The 24377-nt window shown below is 45.9% G+C and overlaps 3 protein-coding genes across 7 annotated transcripts; all 3 read left to right on the forward strand.

Annotated features, from left to right (window-relative positions):
- The first annotated feature begins 7339 nt into the window (after positions 1-7339).
- On the forward strand, positions 7340-14481 carry LOC109778001 (ATP-citrate synthase beta chain protein 1). The gene is made up of 17 exons (XM_020336563.4): positions 7340-7549; positions 9165-9276; positions 9361-9463; positions 9605-9670; positions 9756-9879; positions 11013-11147; positions 11450-11510; positions 11599-11675; positions 12060-12215; positions 12318-12446; positions 12538-12670; positions 12761-12888; positions 13024-13129; positions 13213-13289; positions 13386-13456; positions 13602-13886; positions 13988-14481. The coding sequence occupies exons 2-17, from the start codon at positions 9177-9179 to the stop codon at positions 14061-14063; spliced, it is 1827 nt and encodes a 608-aa protein (XP_020192152.1). The 5' UTR covers positions 7340-7549; positions 9165-9176; the 3' UTR covers positions 14064-14481.
- A 409-nt stretch (positions 14482-14890) lies between these two features.
- Positions 14891-19878, forward strand: LOC141042337 (uncharacterized). 4 transcript variants are annotated; one of them, XM_073510274.1, is made up of 7 exons: positions 15241-15537; positions 15688-15918; positions 16335-16897; positions 16983-17269; positions 17369-18055; positions 18460-19374; positions 19471-19878. In XM_073510274.1, exons 1-3 carry the CDS (start codon positions 15509-15511, stop codon positions 16498-16500), a joined length of 426 nt encoding a protein of 141 aa, XP_073366375.1. In that variant the 5' UTR covers positions 15241-15508; the 3' UTR covers positions 16501-16897; positions 16983-17269; positions 17369-18055; positions 18460-19374; positions 19471-19878. The 4 variants fall into 4 exon arrangements, with proteins under 4 accessions (XP_073366376.1, XP_073366375.1, XP_073366374.1 ...); XM_073510275.1 differs by lacking the exon at positions 19471-19878 and having other exon boundaries at positions 14891-15537; positions 15691-15918; positions 18460-19002; XM_073510273.1 differs by having other exon boundaries at positions 18460-19878.
- A 1291-nt stretch (positions 19879-21169) lies between these two features.
- On the forward strand, positions 21170-22932 carry LOC141042338 (uncharacterized). Of its 2 annotated transcripts, XR_012204716.1 has the most exons (6): positions 21170-21427; positions 21512-21572; positions 21694-21803; positions 21921-22092; positions 22248-22515; positions 22634-22932. XR_012204716.1 is itself a non-coding variant. In XM_073510276.1 (5 exons), the coding sequence occupies exons 1-4, from the start codon at positions 21421-21423 to the stop codon at positions 22076-22078; spliced, it is 336 nt and encodes a 111-aa protein (XP_073366377.1). In that variant the 5' UTR covers positions 21170-21420; the 3' UTR covers positions 22079-22092; positions 22296-22431. The 2 variants fall into 2 exon arrangements, 1 of the variants encoding a protein (XP_073366377.1); XM_073510276.1 differs by lacking the exon at positions 22634-22932 and having other exon boundaries at positions 22296-22431.
- Positions 22933-24377: the final 1445 nt, after the last annotated feature.

The following is a 24377-nucleotide window of genomic DNA, read 5'->3' on the forward strand; positions in this document are numbered from 1 at the left end:
GCCTTATGCCTGGTGTTTTGTTCCACTCTTGCCGCCCTAGTTTCCGTCATACCGGTGTTATGTTCCTTGATTTTGCGTTCCTTACGCGGTTGGGTGATTTATGGGACCCCCTTGACAGTTCGCTTTGAATAAAACTCCTCCAGCAAGGCCCAACCTTGGTTTTACCATTTGCTACCACCTATCCCCTTTTCCCTTGGGTTCTGCAGACTCAAGGGTCATCTTTATTTTAGACCCCCCCGGGCCAGTGCTCCTTCGAGTGTTGGTCCGAACCGAGCAGCCTGCGGGGCCACCTCGGGGAAACTCGAGGTCTGGTTTTACTCGTAGCTTGACTTATCCGGTGTGCCCTGAGAACGAGATATGTGCAGCTCCTATCGGGATTTGTCGGCACATTCGGGCGGCTTTGCTGGTCTTGTTTTACCATTGTCGAAATGTCTTGTAAACCGGGATTCCGAGACTGATCGGGTCTTCCTGGGAGAAGATTTATCCTTCGTTGACCGTGAGAGCTTATAATGGGCTAAGTTGGGACACCCCTGCAGGGTATTATCTTTCGAAAGCCGTGCCCGCGGTTATGTGGCAGATGGGAATTTGTTAATGTCCGGTTGTAGAGAACTTGACACTTGACCTTAATTAAAACGCATCAACCGCGTGTGTAGCCGTGATGGTCTCTTCTCGGCGGAGTCCGGGAAGTGAACACGGTTTCTGGGTTATGTTTGACGTGAGTAGGAGTTCAGGATCACTTCTTGATCATTGCTAGCTTCACGACCGTTCCGTTGCTTCTCTTCTCGCTCTCATCTGCGTATGTTAGCCACCATATATGCTTAGTGCTTGCTGCAGCTCCACCTCTTTACCCTTTCCTTCCTATAAGCTTAAATAGTCTTGATCTTGCGGGTGTGAGATTGCTGAGTCCTCGTGACTCACAGATACTTCCAAACAGTTGCAGGTGCCGATGAGACCCGTGCAGGTGACGCAACTGAGCTCAAGTGGGAGCTCGATGAAGATCTTGTTCGTTGTGTTGTTTCTTTTCATTTTGATCAGTAGTGGTGCCCAGTTGGGACGATCGGGGATCTAGCAGTTGGGTTGTCTTCTTTTCTTTTGGTTCCGTAGACGGACCTATGTGTGTATCTTGAATGATGTATGAATTTATTTATGTATTGTGTGAAGTGGCGATTGTAAGCCAACTCTTTATCCCATTCTTGTTCATTACATGGGATTGTGTGAAGATGACCCTTCTTGTGACAAAACCACTATGCGGTTATGCCTCTAAGTCGTGCCTCGACACGTGGGAGATATAGCCGCATCGTGGGCGTTACACTCGGCCTCTGCGCCTCTCCCTCTCCCCCCAGATCCACGCCGCCCCCTCCTTCCCCACCGCCCGAGCGCGGTCGCCGACGTGCCGCCGTCGTTCCCGCGGCCACCGACCATCGTTCGCCGCTCCGACAAGTCCGGGAGCTCCGTCGTGGTCCGCCTCTTCTTCCTCGACACTAGATCGGGACCGGGAGCGCCACCGCCGTCGCACTCTTCCTCTTCCTCATCTATGGCCACCGCGCGACCTCGCCGTCGACCTGCTCCATCGGTTCTCCCCACGCCCGCTGCCGAGACCCTACGCTCTCATAGTGAGCTCCACCTCCTCCGCCTCTCCTCCTAGCTCACCGCATCCCGTAGCTCGCTCCCCCGTCGCGCTCACCCTCCCACCGCCCTGCTGCGTCACCGCCATGGCCACCGCTGCCATGGCCCCCGTCCGAGCCCTCCGTCGTGCTCCTGGTGTTCCCAGGAGCCCGGCGAGCCCTTCCTCGCGCCCTCTCGTGCCCCCTAGCCCATTCCCGACGTGGCCCCGAACGCCGTCGCCGCCCATGCTCGCCGGCGATGGGTATTCTGGCCGTCCCCGGGCGAGCCACCACCACCACCCGACACGGCGCCGTGCGCGTGTTCGAACGATGCCAACCGCACGCGAAACGGCCGCCCCTAGCACGATTCCGGCGAGGTCCCGAGCGCCTCCGCCGTTGATTTGGTCGCCGGAGCCACTCCGGCGCCGGCCGCCGACGTGGCTGGCCTGGGGCCACCCCAGAGCCACTGCCAGTGGGCCCCGTGGGTCCCAGTTGACTGGTGGGCCCCGCCCCTAACACTAATTAAATTACTTAATTTAATTAAATTTAAATTGATTACTCACTGACAGTGGGCCCATGTTATCTAATTAGTTAGATTAATTGAAATTAAACTCTGTTAAGGCCACTGTCTATGACAGGTGGGACCCATTGGTCAGTTTGACTAGTCAAACGGGTCAGCTGACTGCTGACGTCATGCTGATGCTTTGGTGACGCATTAATAGATTTCTGTTAATAAAAATAATTCCAGAAAATGGTTTAATCTTTGAAAAATCATATAAAATAGTCTGTAACTCGGATGAAAATACTTTCTACATGAAAGTTGCTCAGAACGACGAGACGAATACGAATACGCAGCCCATTCGTTCACCACACGTCCCTAGCATAGTGAACCTGCAACATTTCACCTCCGGTCCATCTGTCCGAAAACGCGAAACATCGGGAATACTTTCCCGGATGTTCCCCCCCTTCGCCGGTATCACCTACTACCGCGTTAGGGCACACCTAGCATCACGCTTTGTCATGTCATGCATCGTCATGCATCTGTTTGCACTGTATTCATTGTTTCTTCCCCCTCTTCTCTCCGGTAGACTACGAGACCGACGCCGCTGCTGGTGCCCCGACCGACTACGCTGTTGACGACCCCTCCTTCTTGCCAGAGCAATCAGGCAAGCCCCCCCCTTGATCACCAGATATCGCCTATTCTTCTCTATACTGTTTGCATTAGAGTAGTGTAGCATGTTACTGCTTTCCGTTAATCCTATCCTGATGCATAGCCTATCCTTGCTACTACTGTTGTTACCTTTACCTACAATCCTACATGCTTAGTATAGGATGCTAGTTCTCCATCAGTGGCCCTACATTCTTGTCCGTCTGCTGTGCTATACTATCGGGCCGTGATCACTTGGGCGGTGATCACGGGTATATACTTATATACTCTATACATGATACCTGTGGTGACTAAAGTCGGGTCGGCTCGTAGGAGTACCCGCGAGTGGATCTTGTGGCGGGGCGACAGGGCAGATTGAGACCACCTAGGCGAGAGGTGGGCCTGGCCCTGGGCGGCGTCCGCGGTTACTTCAAAATAACACGCTTAACGAGTTCTTGGTATTTGATCTGAGTCTGGCCATTTGGTCTATAAGCACTAACCAACTACGCGGGAACAGTTATGGGCACTCGACGTCTTGGTATCAGCCGAAGCCTTCGTGACGTCAGCGACTGAGTGGCGTGCACCGGATTGGACTAGAACGCCTACTAGGCTAGGTCTGCTTTCGGCCGCATTCGCAACGTGCAGGTGTGCAATGGGCCCAGACCCCCTGCGCGCATAGGATTTAGACCGGCGTGCCGACCTCTCTGTTGTGCCTAGGTGGGGCTGCGATGTGTTGATCTTCCGAGGCTGGGCATGACCCAGAAAAGTGTGTCCGGCCAAATGGGATCGAGCGTGTTGGGTTATGTGGTGCACCCCTGCAGGGAAGTTTATCTATTCGAATAGCCGTGTCCCTCGGTAAAAGGACGACCCGGAGTTGTACCTTGACCTTATGACAACTAGAACCGGATACTTAATAAAACACACCCTTCCAAGTGCCAGATACAACCCGGTGATCGCTCTCTAACAGGGCGACGAGGAGGGGATCGCCGGGTAGGATTATGCTATGCGATGTTACTTGGAGGACTTCAATCTACTCTCTTCTACATGCTGCAAGATGGAGGCTGCCAGAAGCGTAGTCTTCGACAGGATTAGCTATCCCCCTCTTATTCCGGCATTCTGCAGTTCAGTCCACTGATATGGCCCTTTACACATATACCCATGCATATGTAGTGTAGCTCCTTGCTTGCGAGTACTTTGGATGAGTACTCACGGTTGTTTTTCTCCCTCTTTTCCCCCTTTCCTTTCTACCTGGTTGTCGCAACCAGATGCTGGAGCCCAGGAGCCAGACGCCACCATCGACGACGACTCTTACTACACTGGAGGTGCCTACTACTACGTGCAGCCCGCTGACGACGACCAGGAGTAGTTAGGAGGATCCCAGGCAGGAGGCATGCGCCTCGTTCGATCTGTATCCCAGTTTGTGCTAGCCTTCTTAAGGCAAACTTGTTTAACTTATGTCTATACTCAGATATTGTTGCTTCCGCTGACTCGTCTATGATCGAGCACTTGTATTCGAGCCCTCGAGGCCCCTGGCTTGTATTATGATGCTTGTATGACTTATTTATGTTTTAGAGTTGTGTTGTGATATCTTCCCGTGAGTCCCTGATCTTGATCGTACACGTTTGCGTTCATGATTAGTGTACGATTGAATCGGGGGCATCACAGATAGCTAGCATGGTGTTTTCATGGCTTGTCTGTTTTTTTGATGTCATTGCTATGCTAGATCATTGCACATTCCGGTACACCGCCAGAGGCATTCATATAGAGTCATACTTTGTTATAGATATCGAGTTGTAATATTAAGTTGTAAGTAAATAAAAGTGTGATGATCATCATTATTAGAACATTGTCCCATGTGAGGTTATAAAAAAAAGAGGCGAAAGAAGCCAAAATAAAAAAAGGGGGCCGAAGAAGCCCACCAAAAAAAAGCGAGAAAAAGAGAGAAGGGGCAATGTTACTATCCTTTTACCACACTTGTGCTTCAGAGTAGCACCATGTTCTTCATATAGAGAGTCTCTTGAGTTATCACTTTCATATACTAGTGGGAATTTTCATTATAGAACTTGGCTTGTATATTCCGACGACGGGCTTCCTCAAATGCCCTAGGTCTTCATGAGCAAGCAAGTTGGATGCACACCCACTTAGTTTCAGTTTGAGCTTTTATACACTTATAGCTCTAGTGCATCCGTTGCATGGCAATCCCTACTCCTCGCATTGACATCAATTGATGGGCATCTCCATAGCCCGTTGATTAGCCGCGTCGATGTGAGACTTTCTCCTTTTTGTCTTCTCCATACAACCTCCACCATCATATTCTATTCCACCTATAGTGCTATGTCCATGGCTCACGCTCATGTATTGCGTGAAAGTTGAAAAGGTTTGAGAACGTCGAAAGTATGAAACAATTGCTTGGCTTGTCATCGGGGTTGTGCATGATTTGAATATTTTGTGTGGTGAAGATGGAGCATAGCCAGACCATATGATGTTGTAGGGATTGAAAAGACATGATTGCTTTATTAGTATGCTTGAAGTATTATTGTCTTAATGTCAAATGATAGACTATTGCTCTGAATCACTCGTGTCTTAATATTCATGCCATGATTAGATTACATGATCAAGATTATGCTAGGTAGCATTCCACATCAAAAATTATCTTTTTTATCATTTACCTACTCGAGGACGAGCAGGAATTAAGCTTGGGGATGCTGATACGTCTCCGTCTTATCTATAATTTTTTATTGTTCCATGCCAATATTATACAACTTTCATATACTTTTGGCAACTTTTTATACTATTTTTGGGACTAACATATTGATCCAGTGCCCAGTGCCAATTCTTGTTTGTTGCATGTTTTTCGTTTCGCAGAAAATCCATATCAAACGGAGTCCAAACGAGATAAAAACTGATGGAGATTTTTTTTGGAATATATGTGATTTTTGGGAAGAAGAATCAACGCGAGACGATGCCCGAGGGGGCCACGAGGCGGGGGGGGGGCAGGGGGTGGGCGCGCCCCTGACCCTCGTGGCCACCCTGTAAGGCGGTTGGTGCCCTTCTTTCGCCGTAAGAAAGCCAATACCCGGATAAAAATCGTGTCCAAATTTCAACTCAATCGGAGTTACGGATCTCCAGGAATATAAGAAACGGTGAAAGGCCAGAATCCGGAGCGGAGAAACAGAAAGATACAGAGAGAGACTGAGAGACAGATCCAATCTCGGAGGGGCTCTCGCCCCTCCCATGCCATGAAAGCCAAGGACCAGAGGGGAAACCCTTCTCCCATCTAGGGAGAAGGTCAAGGAAGAAGAAGAAGAAGAAGAAGAAGAAGAAGGGGGGCTCTCTCCCCCTCTCTTCCGGTGGCGCCGGAACGCCGCCGGGGCCATCATCGTCACCGCAATCTACACCAACACCTCTGTCATCTTCACCAACATCATCATCATCTTCCCCCATCTATCTACAGCGGTCCACTCTCCCGCAACCCACTGTACCCTCTACTTGAACATGGTGCTTTATGCTTCATATTATTATCCAATGATGTGTTGCCATCCTATGATGTCTGAGTAGATTTTCGTTGTCCTATCGGTAATTGGTGAATTGCTATGATTGGTTTAATTTGCTTGTGGTTATGTTGCTGTCCTTTGGTGCCCATTATATGAGCGCGTGTGTGGATCACACCATAGGGTTAGTTGTATGTTGATAGGACTATGTATTGGAGGGCAAGAGTAACCGAAGCTTCAACCTAGCATAGAAATTGATGCATATGGGATTGAAGGGGACCAATATATCTTAATGCTATGGTTAGGTTTTACCTTAATGAACGTTAGTAGTTACGGATGCTTGCTAATAGTTCCAATCATAAGTGCATAGAATTCCAAGTTAGGGATGACATGCTAGCAGTGGCCTCTCCCACATAAAACTTGCTATCGGTCTAGTAAAGTAGTCAATTGCTTAGGGATAATTTCGTAACTCCTACCACCACTTTTCCACACTCGCTATACTAACTCTATTGTGTCTTTATCTAAACAGCCCCTAGTTTTTATTTACGTGCTCTTTATATTCTTGCAAACCTATCCCACAACACTTACAAAGTACTTCTAGTTTCATACTTGTTCTAGGTAAAGCGAACGTTAAGCATGCGTAGAGTTTTATCGGTGGTCGATAGAACTTGAGGGAATATTGGTTCTACCTTTAGCTTCTCGTTGGGTTCGACACTCTTACTTATCGAAAGAGGCTACAATTGATCCCCTATACTCGTGGGTTATCAATACGCTTTCAATGGAGGAGACGTTCCCGTCGACTACGAGGCGCCTACAGTGACTTCGTAAAATTTCAAGATGATATGCCGGCTCAGTCTCTCGGAGGTGCTCATAGGGGTAGGGTATGCGTTCATAGGAGTGAGTGTTGTGCGCGTTTGTATGAGCTCTTTTGCGTCTGTACTGTGTTAAAAAAAACCAGAAGTTTCTTCTGAAAAAGAAAAAGGAAATAGTATGTTGCAACCAATTTTCACGGGATCGCACAAGGTATTATCTAATTTTACCTTTTTTTAAGAAAAAAAACCCCGGCGGCTCATAGACCAGGTCTAAACAGTCGTCAAGGCGTCGGCTCTTGTGGCCTGTGGGTGGAGACCGGAGAGATGGGGGCGTGCGTCGCCTACTTCTCACCTTCCATCTCCTACCCGCCACTATAAATTCTTCTACTACTTGTCTTGCCCCTCAGCTCCGTCTTCCCCGAGCGAGACCCAGATCAATCTCCGTCTCAGAGCAATTCTGCCTCCGCTTCGCCTTGCCCTGCCTCGCCTCGGAAGGTTCGCCGCTGCAAACCGTGCTCACACTTTCATGCACCCACTCCCACGCACTGCATCTAGTCTTCTGCTGTTACCTGCGGCATTTGGTCGAACGGTTGGTGGGTCGGGTCGGGTCGAGTGGGTGTGCTCCCGACGCCGCGGATCTGTGGCTCTCTTTGCCCCAGTCGCCCGGTGGATGCCGCGGCTAGCGGGATCTCGCCCGCGGTGTTTCGTGGAGATCCCGCCCCTCTTGTCTGATTCTATGGGTTTTGGGTTTTTGGGTGGGAATGGGTTGCCCTGCTTGCTACCTTTGATCAGAATTTGGCCGGAAAATGCCCCTTTGGCGGCAGTTTTTTTTTCATATTTGACGGATTGCCGCGTTGTCGTGTGGGGAGTAGTGAAAGCTTTCCCTGGGTTTTGTTGGATTTGGGCTCTGGCGCTCGCTTTTTGTGTGGATCTGAGGAGATCTCGTGGCTTATGAAGTGTCCCAAATTCGATAGGTTTTGGGTGGCAATGGGCAAGGGCTAAACTTGTGTGGTCTGGAAAGTCCATTTGGTTAGCTCAAATGTTAAGGTCCTTTTTTAGTCGCTATAAATTGTTTATTTGGGATGCATTGGGGAAAACTCTGTTCTTGGGGCAAACGCAAACTTAGTATACTCTTTACTGTGGATTTGAATCTTGGTGGCGAAAATTATTTAAACATTGGATGTAGTTGAAGTAATATGTGCTGGTGCATAATATTTGGGATCTGGTGTTCTACTCAGATTTCAACAACTTTATATCTTATTGCTTTTGAGGATCAGACAACTTGATTCTATACCTTCTTAAATTTCCTATTTTAGTAGTAGGATTTTTTAGTGACAGTGCTTGTACTGGAGGTTTTAGAAACAAAATGACGCTTGGACTAAGTACCTGGTCACATATTCCCGAGTCTATTTGGTTGGCTCAGTGCGTCAGCTGTTAAAATGTTCCTTTGTACTCCTATTCATTATAGTTTGTCTGCGTGTGATGATGAGTAGAAAGCTCTGAGCTTAGTGGGAAGTCAGCATACATCTGTATATTTACGTGGATTTTACTTGGAGGAAAAAATTGTGATATTTTGTTTGGGCATTGTTCTGATTTAGTCACCAGAAGTAGTGTGCAGCAAGAACTGAATATGCGGGTGCATCGTATTTGAGATCTGGTGTTCTGCACAGATGGCAGCTCCTTTATATTGTATACATTTTGGGCTCCTTTGATTCAAAGGATTTTCATAGGAATTTCGGAGGATTACAATCCTCAGGAATTTTTCCTGTGTTAGCTCTTTCCTATATCATTTCGCAAAAAAAGAAACTCTTCCCTATGTCGCAGGGGTACAGAGATGCATTTTTCATCATCTATAAGTTATGTCAGTAGCTTGTTTGAAATCATCAAAAATACTCGCTTAATACTATTTCAATAGAAAATGCTTTCTAGTTGCTATGTTGGATGTTGGGCTTATGCTTGACATATCATATCAACATTTCTGTCATTGTGCTAACATGATTTCGTTTTATTCTGGTACTTTGATGACTAGTAGGGTGCTTATGATTTATGGTTTTCTAAATAGTAACTACTACTGTGGTTATATCATAGGCTAATACATGTTAATTTGCAGGGGAAGTAAATCATGGCGACGGGTCAAATTTTCTCGAAAACCACCCAAGCATTATTCTATAATTATAAGCAACTCCCTATCCAACGGATGCTTGATTTTGACTTCCTCTGTGGTATATTCTCCCTATCATTAGTTTAAAAGGACTCTAGTGTTTCTGTTTTGTTTCTTTCTTAACTGAATTTGCACTGCTTGATAGGGAGAGAAACACCTTCTGTTGCTGGAATAATCAATCCTGGTTCTGATGGGTTCCAGAAACTTTTCTTTGGACAAGAAGAAATTGCTATTCCGGTTCATCCTACGTGAGCTCTCTTCTCCCTCATTTATCTTGTTTGATTGAACAATTGTGCAGTTCTTATTTCAGATGGAGGGATATTGCATTAGCACTTTGCTAGTGCAGCATTTATGTGTGAACAATTTATCTATTCATGTATCTTTTGTAGAATTGAAGCTGCTTGCAATGCACACCCAACTGCGGATGTATTTATCAACTTTGCATCTTTCCGGAGGTTAGTTATAGAATTGATAATCTGTCTGGGAAATACTGCATGATCTGGAGCGACTACAATTTCACTGTATTTTCTAAATCTGCAGTGCGGCTGCTTCTTCCATGTCAGCTTTGAAGCAGCCAACTGTCCGAGTTGTAGCCATTATAGCAGAGGGTGTTCCTGAATCAGACGCAAAGCAGCTAATTAGCTATGCACGTGCTAACAACAAGGTAAGGATTATATGTCACCAATGTTCCGGATATTGGTAACTGGTACCATCTCGCTCGGGTACTGAATAGGGATTAATCGGCGAATCAGCCATTTAACTGAATTTATCGGTAAACCGTTTATCGGTAGGTTAACTAGGGCCATACCAAACATATTGCTAAATATTTGTGTTAGCCATATTCTGCTTGTCCCTCTACTATCCTTTTTTGTCTTACCTTTCTGCATAAGTCACATTTGGGCTGTCATCACCGCTGCTAGGCTGAAGCCCATTCAGTTCACCATGGTTCCAGTGATGGGCGTGTTAAAGATTCCCCGTGTAGCCACTCTCCTTTTTCTCCTCCTTCCTCTTCTCCAGCCGCCACCATCTTCCTCTCTTCCCCTTCCTGGAGCACATCCCCAGCTCCTTCTTCCTCTCATCCTCTGTCTCACACCGAGCGCCTATCATCTCCCTGCTTCTCTCCACTCCGTGGGAGCTGTGCCGCTGTAGGATGCACTGGCCAAAGGGTTGGTGGACTGCGCCTGTGGCTACTCGAGCGGGAGGGGAGAGCAGGAAGAAGCATGAAGGAGAGGGAAGAGGGGAGGTGCGTGCCGCCGGCCCAAGCTGCTCCTTCAATCAAACCAGTTAACCGACTCACCAAGATTTTTTGGTCTGACAGCCGATTAATCTGCTTGTCAAACTGATTACTTGGCTCGCGCAGTTAATTCAACGAGAAGGGGGTTTTCGTATCGGCCACCCTCCGAGTAGGGATTAACTTGCCGATTAACTTGTATGTCGGCCGATATTTTGAACACTCTATGTCACATGGAATCACTCATCCCATAATATAGGAGGACCATTTTCTATCAATAGTTACTACTACATAACTTGTTCAAGGTTTGGACAGTGTAAAAGTTGCCAAAAATCAAGAAAAATATACTGGAATATCACACCTATAATATAAGATGATCCAACAGAGCGATAGGGGAAATGCGACTTTGTGTGCCCTGTGCGGAAAAAATAAATAGTTGAGTCCATATATATATATATATATATCGTAATGAGTTGAAATGATTGCTATTTTTGCCGAGGGCACATAAACGATTAAACTGCATATTTATTGTTTATTTTTGCTAAGTGATTTAGTGTTATTTATAGGTCATCATTGGACCTGCAACAGTCGGAGGAGTTCAAGCTGGTGCTTTCAAGATTGGTGATACTGCTGGAACCATTGATAACATAATTCAATGCAAGCTGTACAGGCCTGGGTCAGTTGGTTTTGTGTCTAAATCGGTATGCTTTGATTTCGTTGTTAATAATCTTACTTCATCGCATGTATTTCTGCATGATTCACGTCCATCAATTAAGTAGCAAAATAAAAAGAACTGTCCAGTGTGTCTGTAATGACGAGTTTTTGTTTACATATTGTGCTTCGGCTTTATCTTCTTTTTTTGCAAAAATGTGGAGAGCACCTAACTTTCCATTTGTTTCTCTTTCCAGAACTCCACTTCTTTAATTTGATGACTAATTAGTATATATTCTCAAATGTATATTGTGAATACTATTTACAAACTAAACTTCCATTATTTCAATAGGGTGGCATGTCAAATGAGCTGTACAACACGATTGCAAGAGTGACTGATGGTATTTATGAAGGTACCTTGTTTGTGAATAAATGTCAATGTCACATTTACTGATTCACATGAATAATGCTTCCATGCTAACAGTTTCTTAACATATTCAGGAATTGCAATTGGTGGGGATGTTTTCCCTGGCTCAACTCTTTCAGATCACATTCTGCGTTTTAACAACATACCCCAGGTTTGACACTTAACATCTCTATATAGAAGTTGATACTGTTAACCTTCTTCCTGTACTATATGAATATTCATCGTCTTTGTCGCATAAGTGTCCTGTGAATATTATATTTTTCTTCTCTGATATGATTGGACATCCACAGGATGTCACTGTAACATGTTCCTTTGTTACATCCTTTTTATCTTCAAACTTTTGGAGGCAACTCCTTTACACTAATTTTGGCCTATCTCTATTATCTTTCCATCCACTCCAAATTACATTTTTAGGACAAAAAGGTTGTTTGGCGCACAAGTATGCTTTCAGGATAATGCCATCCCTGAATTACTTGTAACCCAAGTCTGGATTCTGAGCAATGGTGTATCAACATTTTTCATTTGTTGGCTTCAGGTTAAAATGATGGTTGTTCTTGGGGAGCTTGGAGGAAGCGATGAGTATTCACTCGTCGAAGCCTTGAAACAAGGAAAGGTTCAGAAACCTGTTGTTGCTTGGGTTAGTGGGACATGTGCACGCCTATTCAAATCTGAGGTCCAGTTTGGCCATGCTGTAAGTTGTAAACAAATTGGTGTTCTTTTCTTCGAGTTCCAGTTAGCTGAACAATACACTTAGTATGCATGGATCTGGTTTATTAATTTTTTAGTATAACAGGGTGCGAAGAGCGGTGGTGAGTTGGAATCCGCACAAGCTAAGAATCAGGCACTAAGGGATGCTGGGGCAGTTGTCCCGACTTCATTTGAAGCTCTTGAAAGTGTGATTAAGGAGACATTTGAGAAGCTGGTACATCACAGCTGATGTCTTTTGCAAGTATAATTTTTGTGGGAATATGTTACTGGGGATCAAAGCTTGGGGTTACATATATTTTTTGCAGGTTGAGGAAGGAAATATTCCTCCTGTCCCTGAGGTTACACCTCCCCCCATTCCTGAGGATCTTAAAACTGCCATTAAAAGTGGGAAGGTCCGAGCTCCCACACACATTATCTCCACTATCTCTGATGATAGAGGTTAGATTGATGGCAACATTTTATCTTGATAATTGTCCTTTGCCCTGCTATCCCTCTCTGAAAATAATAAATGTGATGTGTATGATGCAGGTGAGGAACCTTGCTATGCTGGTGTGCCCATGTCTACAATTATTGAAAGGGGTTATGGAGTTGGTGATGTTATTTCTCTTTTGTGGTTCAAGCGCAGCCTTCCTCGTTATTGTACTCAATTTATTGAGGTAATTTATGGGTGTAACATGTATAATCTATCTTCCCTACAAAAACTCTAATATGCTATGATGATTTTGTACCTTCCCCCCTTCTACATCTAAAGTTCATTTGGTCCTAATAAGGTTTCTTGATATGTCTGACAGATATGCATCATGCTTTGCGCTGATCATGGTCCTTGTGTATCCGGTGCTCACAATTCTATAGTTACTGCTAGGGCTGGCAAGGACCTTGTTTCCAGCTTGGTATCTGGTGAGCTTGTTTACTTGGTACATGCAAACCTGTACCATTATGTACTCAACAGCATACTGAGACTTACTGTTGAAATAACACAGGATTATTGACAATTGGCCCCCGATTTGGTGGTGCAATTGATGACGCTGCTCGGTACTTCAAAGATGCATATGATAGGGTGAGCCATCTTATTTCTTGTCCCTATATTTTTTTCCTACTCCAGTTTTTCATGTGTTTCTTAATTGATCTGATAAGCTACATCAATTGATTCTAGGGTCTTACGCCTTATGAATTTGTTGAGGGCATGAAAAAGAAGGGAATCCGTGTCCCTGGGATTGGTCACAGGTATAATACACCCTTGGCATCATAATAAGCTTGCACCTGAAAAGGGATTTCAAGACATAAGTTTGTTATTTCTATATCTCACCTGAAAAGGGATTTCAAGACATAAGTTTGTTGTTTCTAAATTTCACTTGCATACCTTTATTAGGATCAAAAGCAGAGACAACAGGGACAAGAGAGTGCAGCTTTTACAGAAATATGCTCACACACACTTCCCTTCAGTCAAGTACATGGAGTACGCTGTTCAGGTTGAGACCTACACCCTGTCAAAGGCCAACAATTTGGTTATGAACGTTGACGGTGCGATTGGCTCGCTTTTCTTGGATCTTCTTTCTGGGAGTGGAATGTTCAGCAAGCAAGAGATCGATGAGATTGTAGAGATTGGGTATCTTAATGGACTCTTTGTGCTTGCACGTTCAATTGGCCTAATTGGGTAAGTCTTTATAATGATAAATGTAACCAACTACTGTACATTATTGTTACTCTAGTTACATTCTTCTTAATAATATTTCCATCTGCTTCTTGGATCAACAGCCACACCTTTGATCAGAAGAGGCTCAAGCAACCACTCTACCGTCATCCTTGGGAGGATGTCCTCTACACCAAGTGAGGCCGACTCAGCACGGCATCATATGGATCTTCCACTTGTGTGTACACCATAAAATCGAGCATAATTGCATAGAATTCAAAGTTCTGATTGTCAACTAGGCGAGGAGGGAGAGAAGACCGTTACAGATGAGCATTGGCTGTGTGTATGTCTTGTGGGACTGGTGTGTTTTTTATAAGCTCCAACGTAAGTCTTTTTTTTTTTGTTCAAGCATGAAAGCTTTAGGGCATCAGATATTTGAAAGGATACTTGATAATTGTTTCATGTTATCATCATTAAGTGACCGCCAATTTTTCTTCAGACATTTCAGACATTTGGGGAGTGTTGTAATGTTTGTGATGCTAGTTCCCCATCACAAAAAATCCGAATTCTGTACTGTCAAATTATGTGGTACGAGTAATAAAATAGAATATGCACGTCTTGCTTGCTTCGAGCTCTAGCTGATTGATCCCAAATTTATTGCCATGTAATGGTATCCGTCTAAATGCTGATGCACATCACCAGCCACTGCCCTACCAAGCTGCATACGGAGTAGTTTTTAGATGTTACTTGAGAGTTGCATGATAGTGAGTTTAATACTATTGAGGGTTTAATTTAACCTAAGTTGAAGATATAGCATGTAATTAGGGTACTACCCTTGGCTGTTACTCCCTCCATTCCTAAATTCAACTGGCAAAACGTCATATATTTAGGAACAGCGGGAGTACAATCGACCCCACTTAACAGGGATCTATTCCCAATATCCAAGGCGAAGTAAGAGGGGAAGAGTTGGGACACAATTGTAATGAATCTTTTTGTTCTATCTTTCTCTTCTCGGCCCAACTCAACAGGAATCCATTGCATCATGACGAGCTTGACATCCTTGATTCGAGATCATTGTCTTTCAGCACTAGAAGCCAAAAAGAAAGAAAGGAAGACGGAATATGCATAGATGCAACATGTTTCACTAGGTTAACTGCCAAGTAAACGTCCTGTCTATGAGGGGTCCTAAGGTTTGAATGACCAACAGAGAGACTTGTAAAGCAACGGGAAGGAGATGGAGATAAATATAGATTGAGATAAAGAATACACAAAAGGACGCGGAGTAATTGATCCCGAGCACACAGGCTCTCGGAATCTGTCCCGCTCGATACGTTGTCACGATTCGGATTAATAGACACACGTGACCAGGGCTGGGTCCAGCTGAGGACTGGACGGTGGGGCAGAACGCGATTTCCATTCAAGGCCGTGGCGGATTGGCGTCGGAGCCGTAGCTCGACTCGTCGGCAAATTCCTGATCCGTGGATCAGTGTCCGTTAACGACGTCAATGGGCTGGAGTAAATGAAGAGCTGGGTTGGTGGATATGGCTGGCTCATTCATCTCGCCCTTGTCGGTCGGGTACTATCGGGGTGCCCAGGCGGCGACAGCGGCGACTCTTCTAGGTTCGTGAATCTCTCCTCCGGCGTGGATGGAGTTCTTGATGCAGCCGTTCAACAGGTGCGAAATCTGTCCATGTGTGCTCTTTGTGTTCTGCGATTTGATTTTGATAAAGCGGGGAATCTAAAGCAGATCTGAGCTTGGTACTTTCTCGGCCGCGTTTTTGGTTTGGACGGCCTAAAGATCTAATTTTTTGTACCGCCCGTGCAGCAGGACTCTCATAGAGGAAGTAAACGACAGCAACGTACGCTTGCAGCCTTTGCATTATCCTGTGGTGTCGCTGCCGGGCGGCGATTTGCCACCGGCAAGTTCCTCTAGTGCGGACGCGCAGATCTGTGCTACGGCGGCGGTGGCGGCGGAGGCAGGGAGTGCAGATAAGGCGCAAACATCTGAACGCTCCATTGAGAAAATTGATCCAAAAACGCCTGGATTGACATGCAGGTATGCGTTCTGCTCTCTCCGCATGAACGTAGACATGAATCTAAGAAATTTTGCGTCTGTAATATAGCACTGCTACATGTGTGTGCATTAGTATAAAATTAATATGATAGGAATAGCTTGGATTCCGTATGCCTGCAGAGTGTCCAAATGGAAACAGAAAAATCTTACAGAAATGAACACGGTAAAGTGAGCATCGAACTGGGTATTTTTTTTCTAGACTGAAACTTGCAACATAGAAAATTGCCGGGACTCATGAATGCGTAAATGTGATATATATTCCGGGAAATGTCCTGATCCTGATAATTCATGGGGAAAACGAGACACATCCGGTAAATGGAGGTGTTAATCTGAATTTTGCAACCCTCTGTTTTTCAGTGCAGTGAACTGATTGTGCACACTTCTTTAAAAAAATGCAGAGTTAGGATCGGTGCTGCTGCACCAGGCCGTGCCCCATGCCCGGATAGTATGACAACATTGGAGAAATCAGTCCGCGTGTTTGCTGAGGCGCCGGGTGACAATGTCATTGTGCCAAAAATAGGGACCAGCTTTGGCACACTCGGACAAAATGTATGCAAGAGATAGTTTGTGGTTGTGCGGTATGGTGTCCTATATTACCTTGTGCCACTTTTTGCTGTTCTGTCTCTGATTTAATGTGAATGTCATCTGAAAGTTGTGAATCACATGTTGACCATCGACGAGTTTGAGGAAGCCTGGAAGTTCCTCATTGATACGTATAACCTCAAGACACATACTTACATGACACAAAAGTACGAGATCCGTCACAAATGGGCAAAACATTACTTCAAAGGTGTGTTTTGTGCAAAAAAAGACAAGTACTCAACGGAGTGAAAGTGCAAATCACATGTTGAAGAACTATGTTCCATCGGGGTGCCCTATGCACATATTGATGAGGAAATACATGCTTCTACAGTTTGACAGGGAAGCGGAAGAAAACTACGAGGAGAAGCGGACGAGAATTGTAATAATTTTTATCTTGCGATGGCAATTTGTGGCTTGGTTTCATGCTGTGCAATACAATGTCTAACATAAAATTGTTTTTGCAGGGGAGGCCTCTTCTACGAGCAAACATGGCTACTGAAAGGCATGCTGACAAGATCTACACCTGAGCAATGTTCAAGCAGTTTGGCATAGAGTTTACGAGTGTGGTGCTTACAAGGTGGAAGAGATTGAGAAAGGGAAGCTATATGTCGCAATCCATACGGATGCATGTTGCAGAGAGAAGTGGTGCAGGATTTCGTACAAGGTGACGGTGTTGGACGGTGAAGAGGAATTTGATTATGAATGTGGCCAGTTTTCTCACATGGGATTGCTGCGCAGCCACGCTCTGAAGGTACTTGTAATCCTGTGTGCAGACATGGAATGCAAGTCATATATTGCTGAACTGTTTCGTGTTTGGATCATTTTTCTGACAAATAGTTGTTGGATGCAGGTTATTGACTTTATCTAAACAACAGAAATACCAAAGAAACACATAGTGAAGAGGTGGACCGGAGACGCCCTGGACATCCTGGCTCCACATCTAAGCCAGTACCAGAAGGACAATGCTAACAGCAACAATCCATTTAGTTACAGGCATTTCACTATGTACATGCACGCAATAGAGCTTGTACGGATGGGGGACGCTTTTAGGCTTACGATTGACTGGTTGAATTATTCAAAGACTGTGCTGTAGAAATGAAACCATTTGTGGAGATCAGAGACGACCTTGGACTGGAGGACCGCATGGCTGAAAATGGGGTGGTTGTGAACTAGTTTCAGGCAGAAGGTGACCAAGTAGGAGTGGGAGTCAAAATGGCGAGGGTATTGGAGAACGATGCTGTCAACTCAGCTAATGAATCAGGGAATATGATGGCATGCTTATTACCTCCAGCCAAGAGGAAGGAAATAGGAAGGCCTACAACAAGCAAAGAAAAGGCGCCATATCAAGGGCTGAGTAAGAGAACAAGGTTCTGTATGATTTGTCGGCGACAAGGTCACAAGCGGACAACCTGCCCTGACCTTGGAGACGTGCCAAAATAGCCTCGGAAGCCGGGGAGATGTAAAAATTGTGGAGTTGAAGGGCATCGTCAAAACAACTGCCACAAAGCGCCTGAGCTCAGGATGAAGATTTGATCTGGTTAGTGCTTATGAAGTAGTTTATTTGTGCTTGTACCTGAATGTTCATGAGTTGTCGTGCATGAAGTAGTTCAGTTGTGTTGTACCTGAATAAACTGAACCTGTCTGAATACACCCTCTATTGATGAACTTGCTTTGCCTGGGGATGTTCGTGTGTTGAGAACTTATTTCATTGTGCTCATCCCTAAACTTTTTCATAGTTGCCGTGCATGAGCCATACTTGTGGGATCAAATTTACTATGGCCACGCTGTCTGTGTAAACGTATCTCCATAAGTTGTCGTGCTTCATCAAACACTTCACCACGACGGGGTGCTATCTGCTGTGGTAGTTCAGTTAATGTGAGCGCCACAGCTGGCGCCCCATGCTTGTATGCGCCATTAATATTCAAATTTTGAATCGCGCAGGCACGATATCGGGCGTATCTTTGTACATAAAGGGGCGCCTGGGTTGGGAAGGGAGGAGGATTCACCAGCAGGCAGCAGGATCAAAGGTTGAGAACGAAGGCCATATGGATGGTTTTCGCTGGTTCATGAGTGGATCAACAGTGGCTAGCTCTGAAGACTGCTCAGTGGGCGGGGTGCTCTTGTTGGAGGCAAGTCTGAATTTAATCTCGCCATCTTAGAACTGTAAGCATTAAATGCTGCAGGTGCCGGCGTTAGCTCAGAATCTGTGATCCAGGCGGCTCATATCGTTTGCCTCCTCCTGATCCGCGACAGACATGTGCAGACCCAGCCGGTGGGCCATGGGCCATAAAGGAACGGGACCCATACACCCTGCACTGCGCATCGCGAGAGAGCCGTGCGGTACAGATAAAGAGATCACCGCAGCTCGTGATCACATTAGCACTTTCGTACACAAAAGTCCTACTTAGATCTATACAACACATGTTTAGTTAGAATAGTTTGGACACACTAGACTCAACAACGACCGATAGTGGGGTTATCCTGCACTCCTCTCTTTTCTCCTCGTCAAAACCTTTACCAAAAAAATATAGATGACTTCTAAGTTATCCAATGAAGAATATTACGCAGCTTGGTAAAGTTATCCAATGAAGCCTCCAAAAACACAATACAATAATCCGCAAATAAATATGGATGACTGGAGCCAGTGCTCCCAAAAGACACCGCCTAGATCTCTCTGTCATGTTGGACTTGCTTGAGCAGAGTAGAAAATCCCTCCACACAAAAAAGGAAAAGGTAAGGGGTAGAGGATCTCCCTGCCTAAGTCTCCTCATGGGAACGAAACCTTGAGATAAATGTCCGTTAGGCTTGACCACAAATCCGGCCAACCTAACGCATCTAATGACCATGGTTATCCATGTCTGAGGGAAACCAAAACGCGTCATCATGTTTGGTAGGAAGATCCACTTTACCTGGTCATATGTCTTCATCATGTCAAGCTTAAGAGCACATAAGGGCTTCTTCCTTTTCCTCTTCCTAATAGCATATAGACATTTATATGCCACCATAACATTGTCTGTTATCAATCTCTTTGGGATGAGAGCATTACTTAGAAATCAGAATGGCACGGGTTGAAGAATGCACTGGTACAAAAAAATATTTGTGAACTAAGAAATACACAGGCCCACAGAAAGGGACCCGACTCCTGTAAGCGCACGCGGTGGACAATTTAGAAGGAAAGACAGGTCCACTGTTGCAGGATGGATTGGTTGTATATTGTACAATGACATACTTTTCATACTAGTAAATGCGTAAGTGTGATGCATGTTGATATTAGGTAGGAAATTAATTATATGTTTATTAGAAAGAATGGCAGTTACGTGCTAATTATGTGATTAGTATATCCATTGATATTTGGTATGATATTAATTGCGTGCTAAAAATGTTGAGCACTCACCTTTGGAACAATTTAGGCGTCGGATTGACACACTTTGATGACAGAGATTAATTTGATCCGTCCTTTGCATCTGTTATAAGGTAAATGATTCAATACGACCATTGAATTTTGAGCCGATCGCTCGTGCGCTCGCATGCTCTATGCGGCCCACACACGTTCTTTTTCTCCACCGCGACCTTATCCTCACATAGTTCGTGGGGTTGTCACGACAAGTGTCCTCGTAGGATAACTTAGTAGTGAGGCCATATCTACGAGGTGGAGCCTTGGATGGGGTTGATCGGAATGAGAGACATGAGTTACCCAAGTTCGGCCCCTTTGGTGAGGTAAAAACCTACTCCAGATAATTTTTCTTATTGTGGTAATGTGCGAATAGTTTGCTTGTTGCGTGATTATTGTCCTGCATCATCTCAATTGCTTTCCTTGCCTCAACTTTGAGTGGACTATTCCCATGGATTGGGATTAAAGAAAAATTGTGAGTTGCAGCCCACACATTATTCACTGGGTTAGAAAAGTGACCAGCTGGTGTATGAAAACGCGCGGATTGCGCCTGGATTGGCTGCTGGTGCTGCTGCGGAGCCGACGACTGCTGCTGGTTAATATTTGGAGGAATGGTACCTTGAGATGATTGGGGCATGGCAGTTCCTGCTCTTGGTGCTCCCGTGCTGGCTTCTACGTTCCCTCTTGGCGCTTCCTGAAGGGGGCGTCCGGCGGGGTCTAGAAAAGCGCCTGTGGCTGCAGCTGACCTAACCTGGCAGTAGGCCGACTCTGGTACTTCCTTTGGTGCATTGTGGGAAACTCCTTTTGGCGGAAACCAAGGTGAATTCCCTCGTTCTCATATGCCGAGCCTCTTGAAGAACGTTATTCTGAGCCGTGGCGAGGTGTGCGTTTTTGGCTTCAATGTTTTGTTAAACTTGGGTGAGTTGTTCATGACACTTCTCGATCTTCGCTTTTCGTGTCTCTGTGTTCTCCGGAGTAACCGGGTCTGCCAGGAGCATGCTAAGTGTCACTGCTATGGCTGCTAACGCTTGTGCGCCTGAGATTCCTGCACTGGCTCCCCCGGTTGTTGTTTTTCCTCCACCGGCTGCCATTGGGGCGCTAGCTACCTGACCCGGCGTACCGAGAACCAAGGTTTGGCATGCGGTTGCATTCAGTGGAGTTGTGATCAGATTTCTGTTATCATCACAGCGAGGCTAAGTCTGTTGATTCGCTGCCATGTAGATAACTGCATGACGAGGTGGCCCGCAAGAAACCGTTATTGACCACTAGTTGTTTTCTTTGCACCTCTGTGTAAACAGGGTTATCTACTTCACCTCGTTGCCATTGTGACCTTTTGTTGCACTGCACAAAACACTTTTGTTTTAAGAGTGTTTTGTGCAGTTCAACCAAAATGTCACACCGACAACGTTGCTTGATCTTAGTGGAACTGCACAAGAGGAGATCTTACTTCCTATCCGTGTTGGCAAATTTGGTTCAGATCTTCTTCTTGTGAGTTTTTTGAATTCCGCGTCATGAGAGGTCAGTACTAGCCTTCTTTCACATGATTCTGCAGTGTGCTTTCATATGTTGTGCTACTTGTACGGTAATGTTGCTTGATTTTAGTGAACTGCACAAATGGAGACAAGACTTCCAATCTGTATGTGCACCGTAATATCCCATTGAGGTAAGATAAGGGTATTTCACAACTGTTGGCCTGTATTTTGCCACTTTCATCAGAAAATTAATGTCATTGTTTAGTGCTATACTTGTGCAACCTAATTGACATGCCAAATCTTACATTGAAGGCGAAGCTTGTCTGTTATTAAACTGAGTGATGAAGGGGAAGAACAAGCGGAAGAAAAACAAAAACCAACTCCTGGTGCTGTAATGAAGCACTGGAACTGTGATGACACAAGTAATGATATAGTTTTGCATCTTAATTTATTGCTATGGCTGGAACGAGCAATTGTTTTGCCACTGATTTGATGCCACTCTTAATGTAATACGTAATTATCTCTACTTGTGCGAACAGGGATCTTCTTTGAAGATACCATATATTTTAGTGGAACTGCACAAGAAGATGTTGGAAACATTAATCTAATCGAGGAGTATATAGTAAGCATGGCCACCACAGTAGATAGCAACCGATGGTTCCGGAGAAGTGCTTCATCTGTAGGCTCTACACAATAAGCCTCCTGACAAAGGTTGGTACTCGCCCACTGATTTCATCCATATGATTGAGCTTTGTCATCTCTATTGGTGTTGTGCTACTGTTTAGATGCTGTCATCAAAAAGTGGTATTGTCCTTGAGAAGTGCTTCATCTGTGCTGTTTTAAATATTTCCTTTCCTTTTTTCCAGCAAACAGGGATGCTAGCATTTAGTTATCCTCTTGTCTTTGCACAACAGGATCATCCTCCTTTGAAGAAGAATATGGAGTACGTGAAGTGACTAGTTCCGATTATGCCAGGATGAAGAAGCCCTGTCTATCTTCTCATCAGAAGGAGCAGTTGAAGGATGGTTACATTACCCCCCACAAGACCAAACTAACTTCAGCTCATAAGGACTGACAAATCTCCATTTTCTTGCTGTTATGCATGAGTACAATGTTGTTCTAGGATTCTTTCCGGTGAGTTCCATTTTTTTAAAAGTGTGCTCTACATGGACCATGTAGGTGCCTGTTTAAACTGTCAATTCATAGTACAGTTTGCTTTATACTAATCACTTTTTTGTATTTGTGCAAACAGGGATGCTCACCTTGATTTCAATGGGAACTGCACAAAATGTTCATGAATACATCGAATCATTCATTTCCACCAAAAGAAAGGAGGTGCCGATAAGTTCAAGGCGTTGCAACATATAAGGGCGAAATCATACAAGCTACGTGCGAATTTGGTTGATTTTGGTGGAACTGCACAAAAAGAACAGCTGGTTTATTTAGCACGAGGTGCCATGTCAATGTCCGAACTGATGGCAAACCCTGCCCATTCCACAATCGTAGGCATTTGATATTTTGGAATGGGAAAACCTTGTCAAATTTTGCTCATTGATTTTAGCAAGAAGACATGCGTTTGATATTTTTGAATGGGACGCCCTTTGCTGTCAGCAGCGTCGATCCATTTTTTCTTTATTCTTTAGTTGTGAAGTAAATATTGGCTCTGACATGTGAATCGCTGAGATGCATAATCATCGATTGTTTTGAATGTTCTCTATGACATGTGAATCACTTTGATTGCAATGTACATGAACGCTAAAAAGCTGCTCAAACTCTTTGTACTCCTTCTGTTCCTTTTTACTTCACACATTGTCCGGTAGCATACAACTGAAGTGCTCAAGTTCTCTAGCAAATGACTATATCTCATGAGCTTGCTCGACCACGGAGCGCTCTTCAATCATCCTGTAATCATAGAATTGCTCCATGATGTACAACTCAGTGCCAGCAATCGGAGGGTAGCAGCGGTGGCCTTACTTGGACCCGAGCGGCGGCAACCTACCGTGTTCTACTCTTCCTCGTTTTCTGTGTGGCGCGGCCTCGTTGGCAGTGGGGCGGGGCCTCGGCGGAGCCGGCGATGTCCTCTGTCTCGTTGCCGGCGGGCGTCGCCTCGGCGGAGTGGGAGAAAATCCTCCCCCTCGTTGCCGGCAAGGTGGGGCCTCGGCGGAGCCGGCAGTGTCCTCTGCCTCGTTGTTGGCGTCGCGGGGCGTCGGTGGAGCAGGGCCTCATCGACGCCAACGGAGCGGGGACTCGTCGGAGCCGGCATTGTCCTCTGCCTCGTCCTCGGTCTCGCCAAACAGCGCCTCGGCCGCTTCATCGCCCTCTTTGTAGGTGGCCGCAGCCTCCACCACCCGCATGCGGTACCGCCATTGCTCGAGGCGGCCCTCGCGGGCGGAGTGGTACGAGTCGAGCAGCGCCTCCTGCTCCGCCCGCTCCGCGGCGATCTGCTCCTCCGCCTGCAGGTGCTCCTGGAGGAGATGGTGGTTGTAGGCGGCGTCGGCCTGCGCCTCCCGGAACTGCTCCTCACGCTTCTGCCTCACCGTGTTCATATATTGGGCACGGGCCTCGCCGATGGTCATGGTGCAATGCACCGGCGAGGATGACGCGGAGGAGGGCGTTGGCGCCGGATCGTCGACTACCATGTTCTCCATTGGGACGTCGTCGTCCTCCGGCTGCCTGCCGGCCAGCCAGTCGGCAGCAATGGCTGCCATCTCCTTGTGGTCCGTCGTCCGCCCGTCCCGAAGAGCGCTGGAGCGCGAGGAAGCCATGGTGGGCAGTAGTGGTGTGGACAGAAGAATAGGAACGGATGCAGATGACTGCGGCTATGGCCGGCGCAACAGTTTATATAGCAATGGTGGGCGGCGGAGGGACAGATGTGTGGCGCCGGAGTATCCACCTCGGCAACCGCGTATCATTAATGTGGGCGGCAGAAGGATGGATGGACGGCACTTGTGTCGTTTGAAGGCGGAGCAATCACATGCACCGGGAAGCGGGGCGGG

The sequence above is a fragment of the Aegilops tauschii genome, chromosome 3 (genome assembly GCF_002575655.3).
Source record: "Aegilops tauschii subsp. strangulata cultivar AL8/78 chromosome 3, Aet v6.0, whole genome shotgun sequence".
NCBI lineage: Eukaryota > Viridiplantae > Streptophyta > Magnoliopsida > Poales > Poaceae > Aegilops > Aegilops tauschii.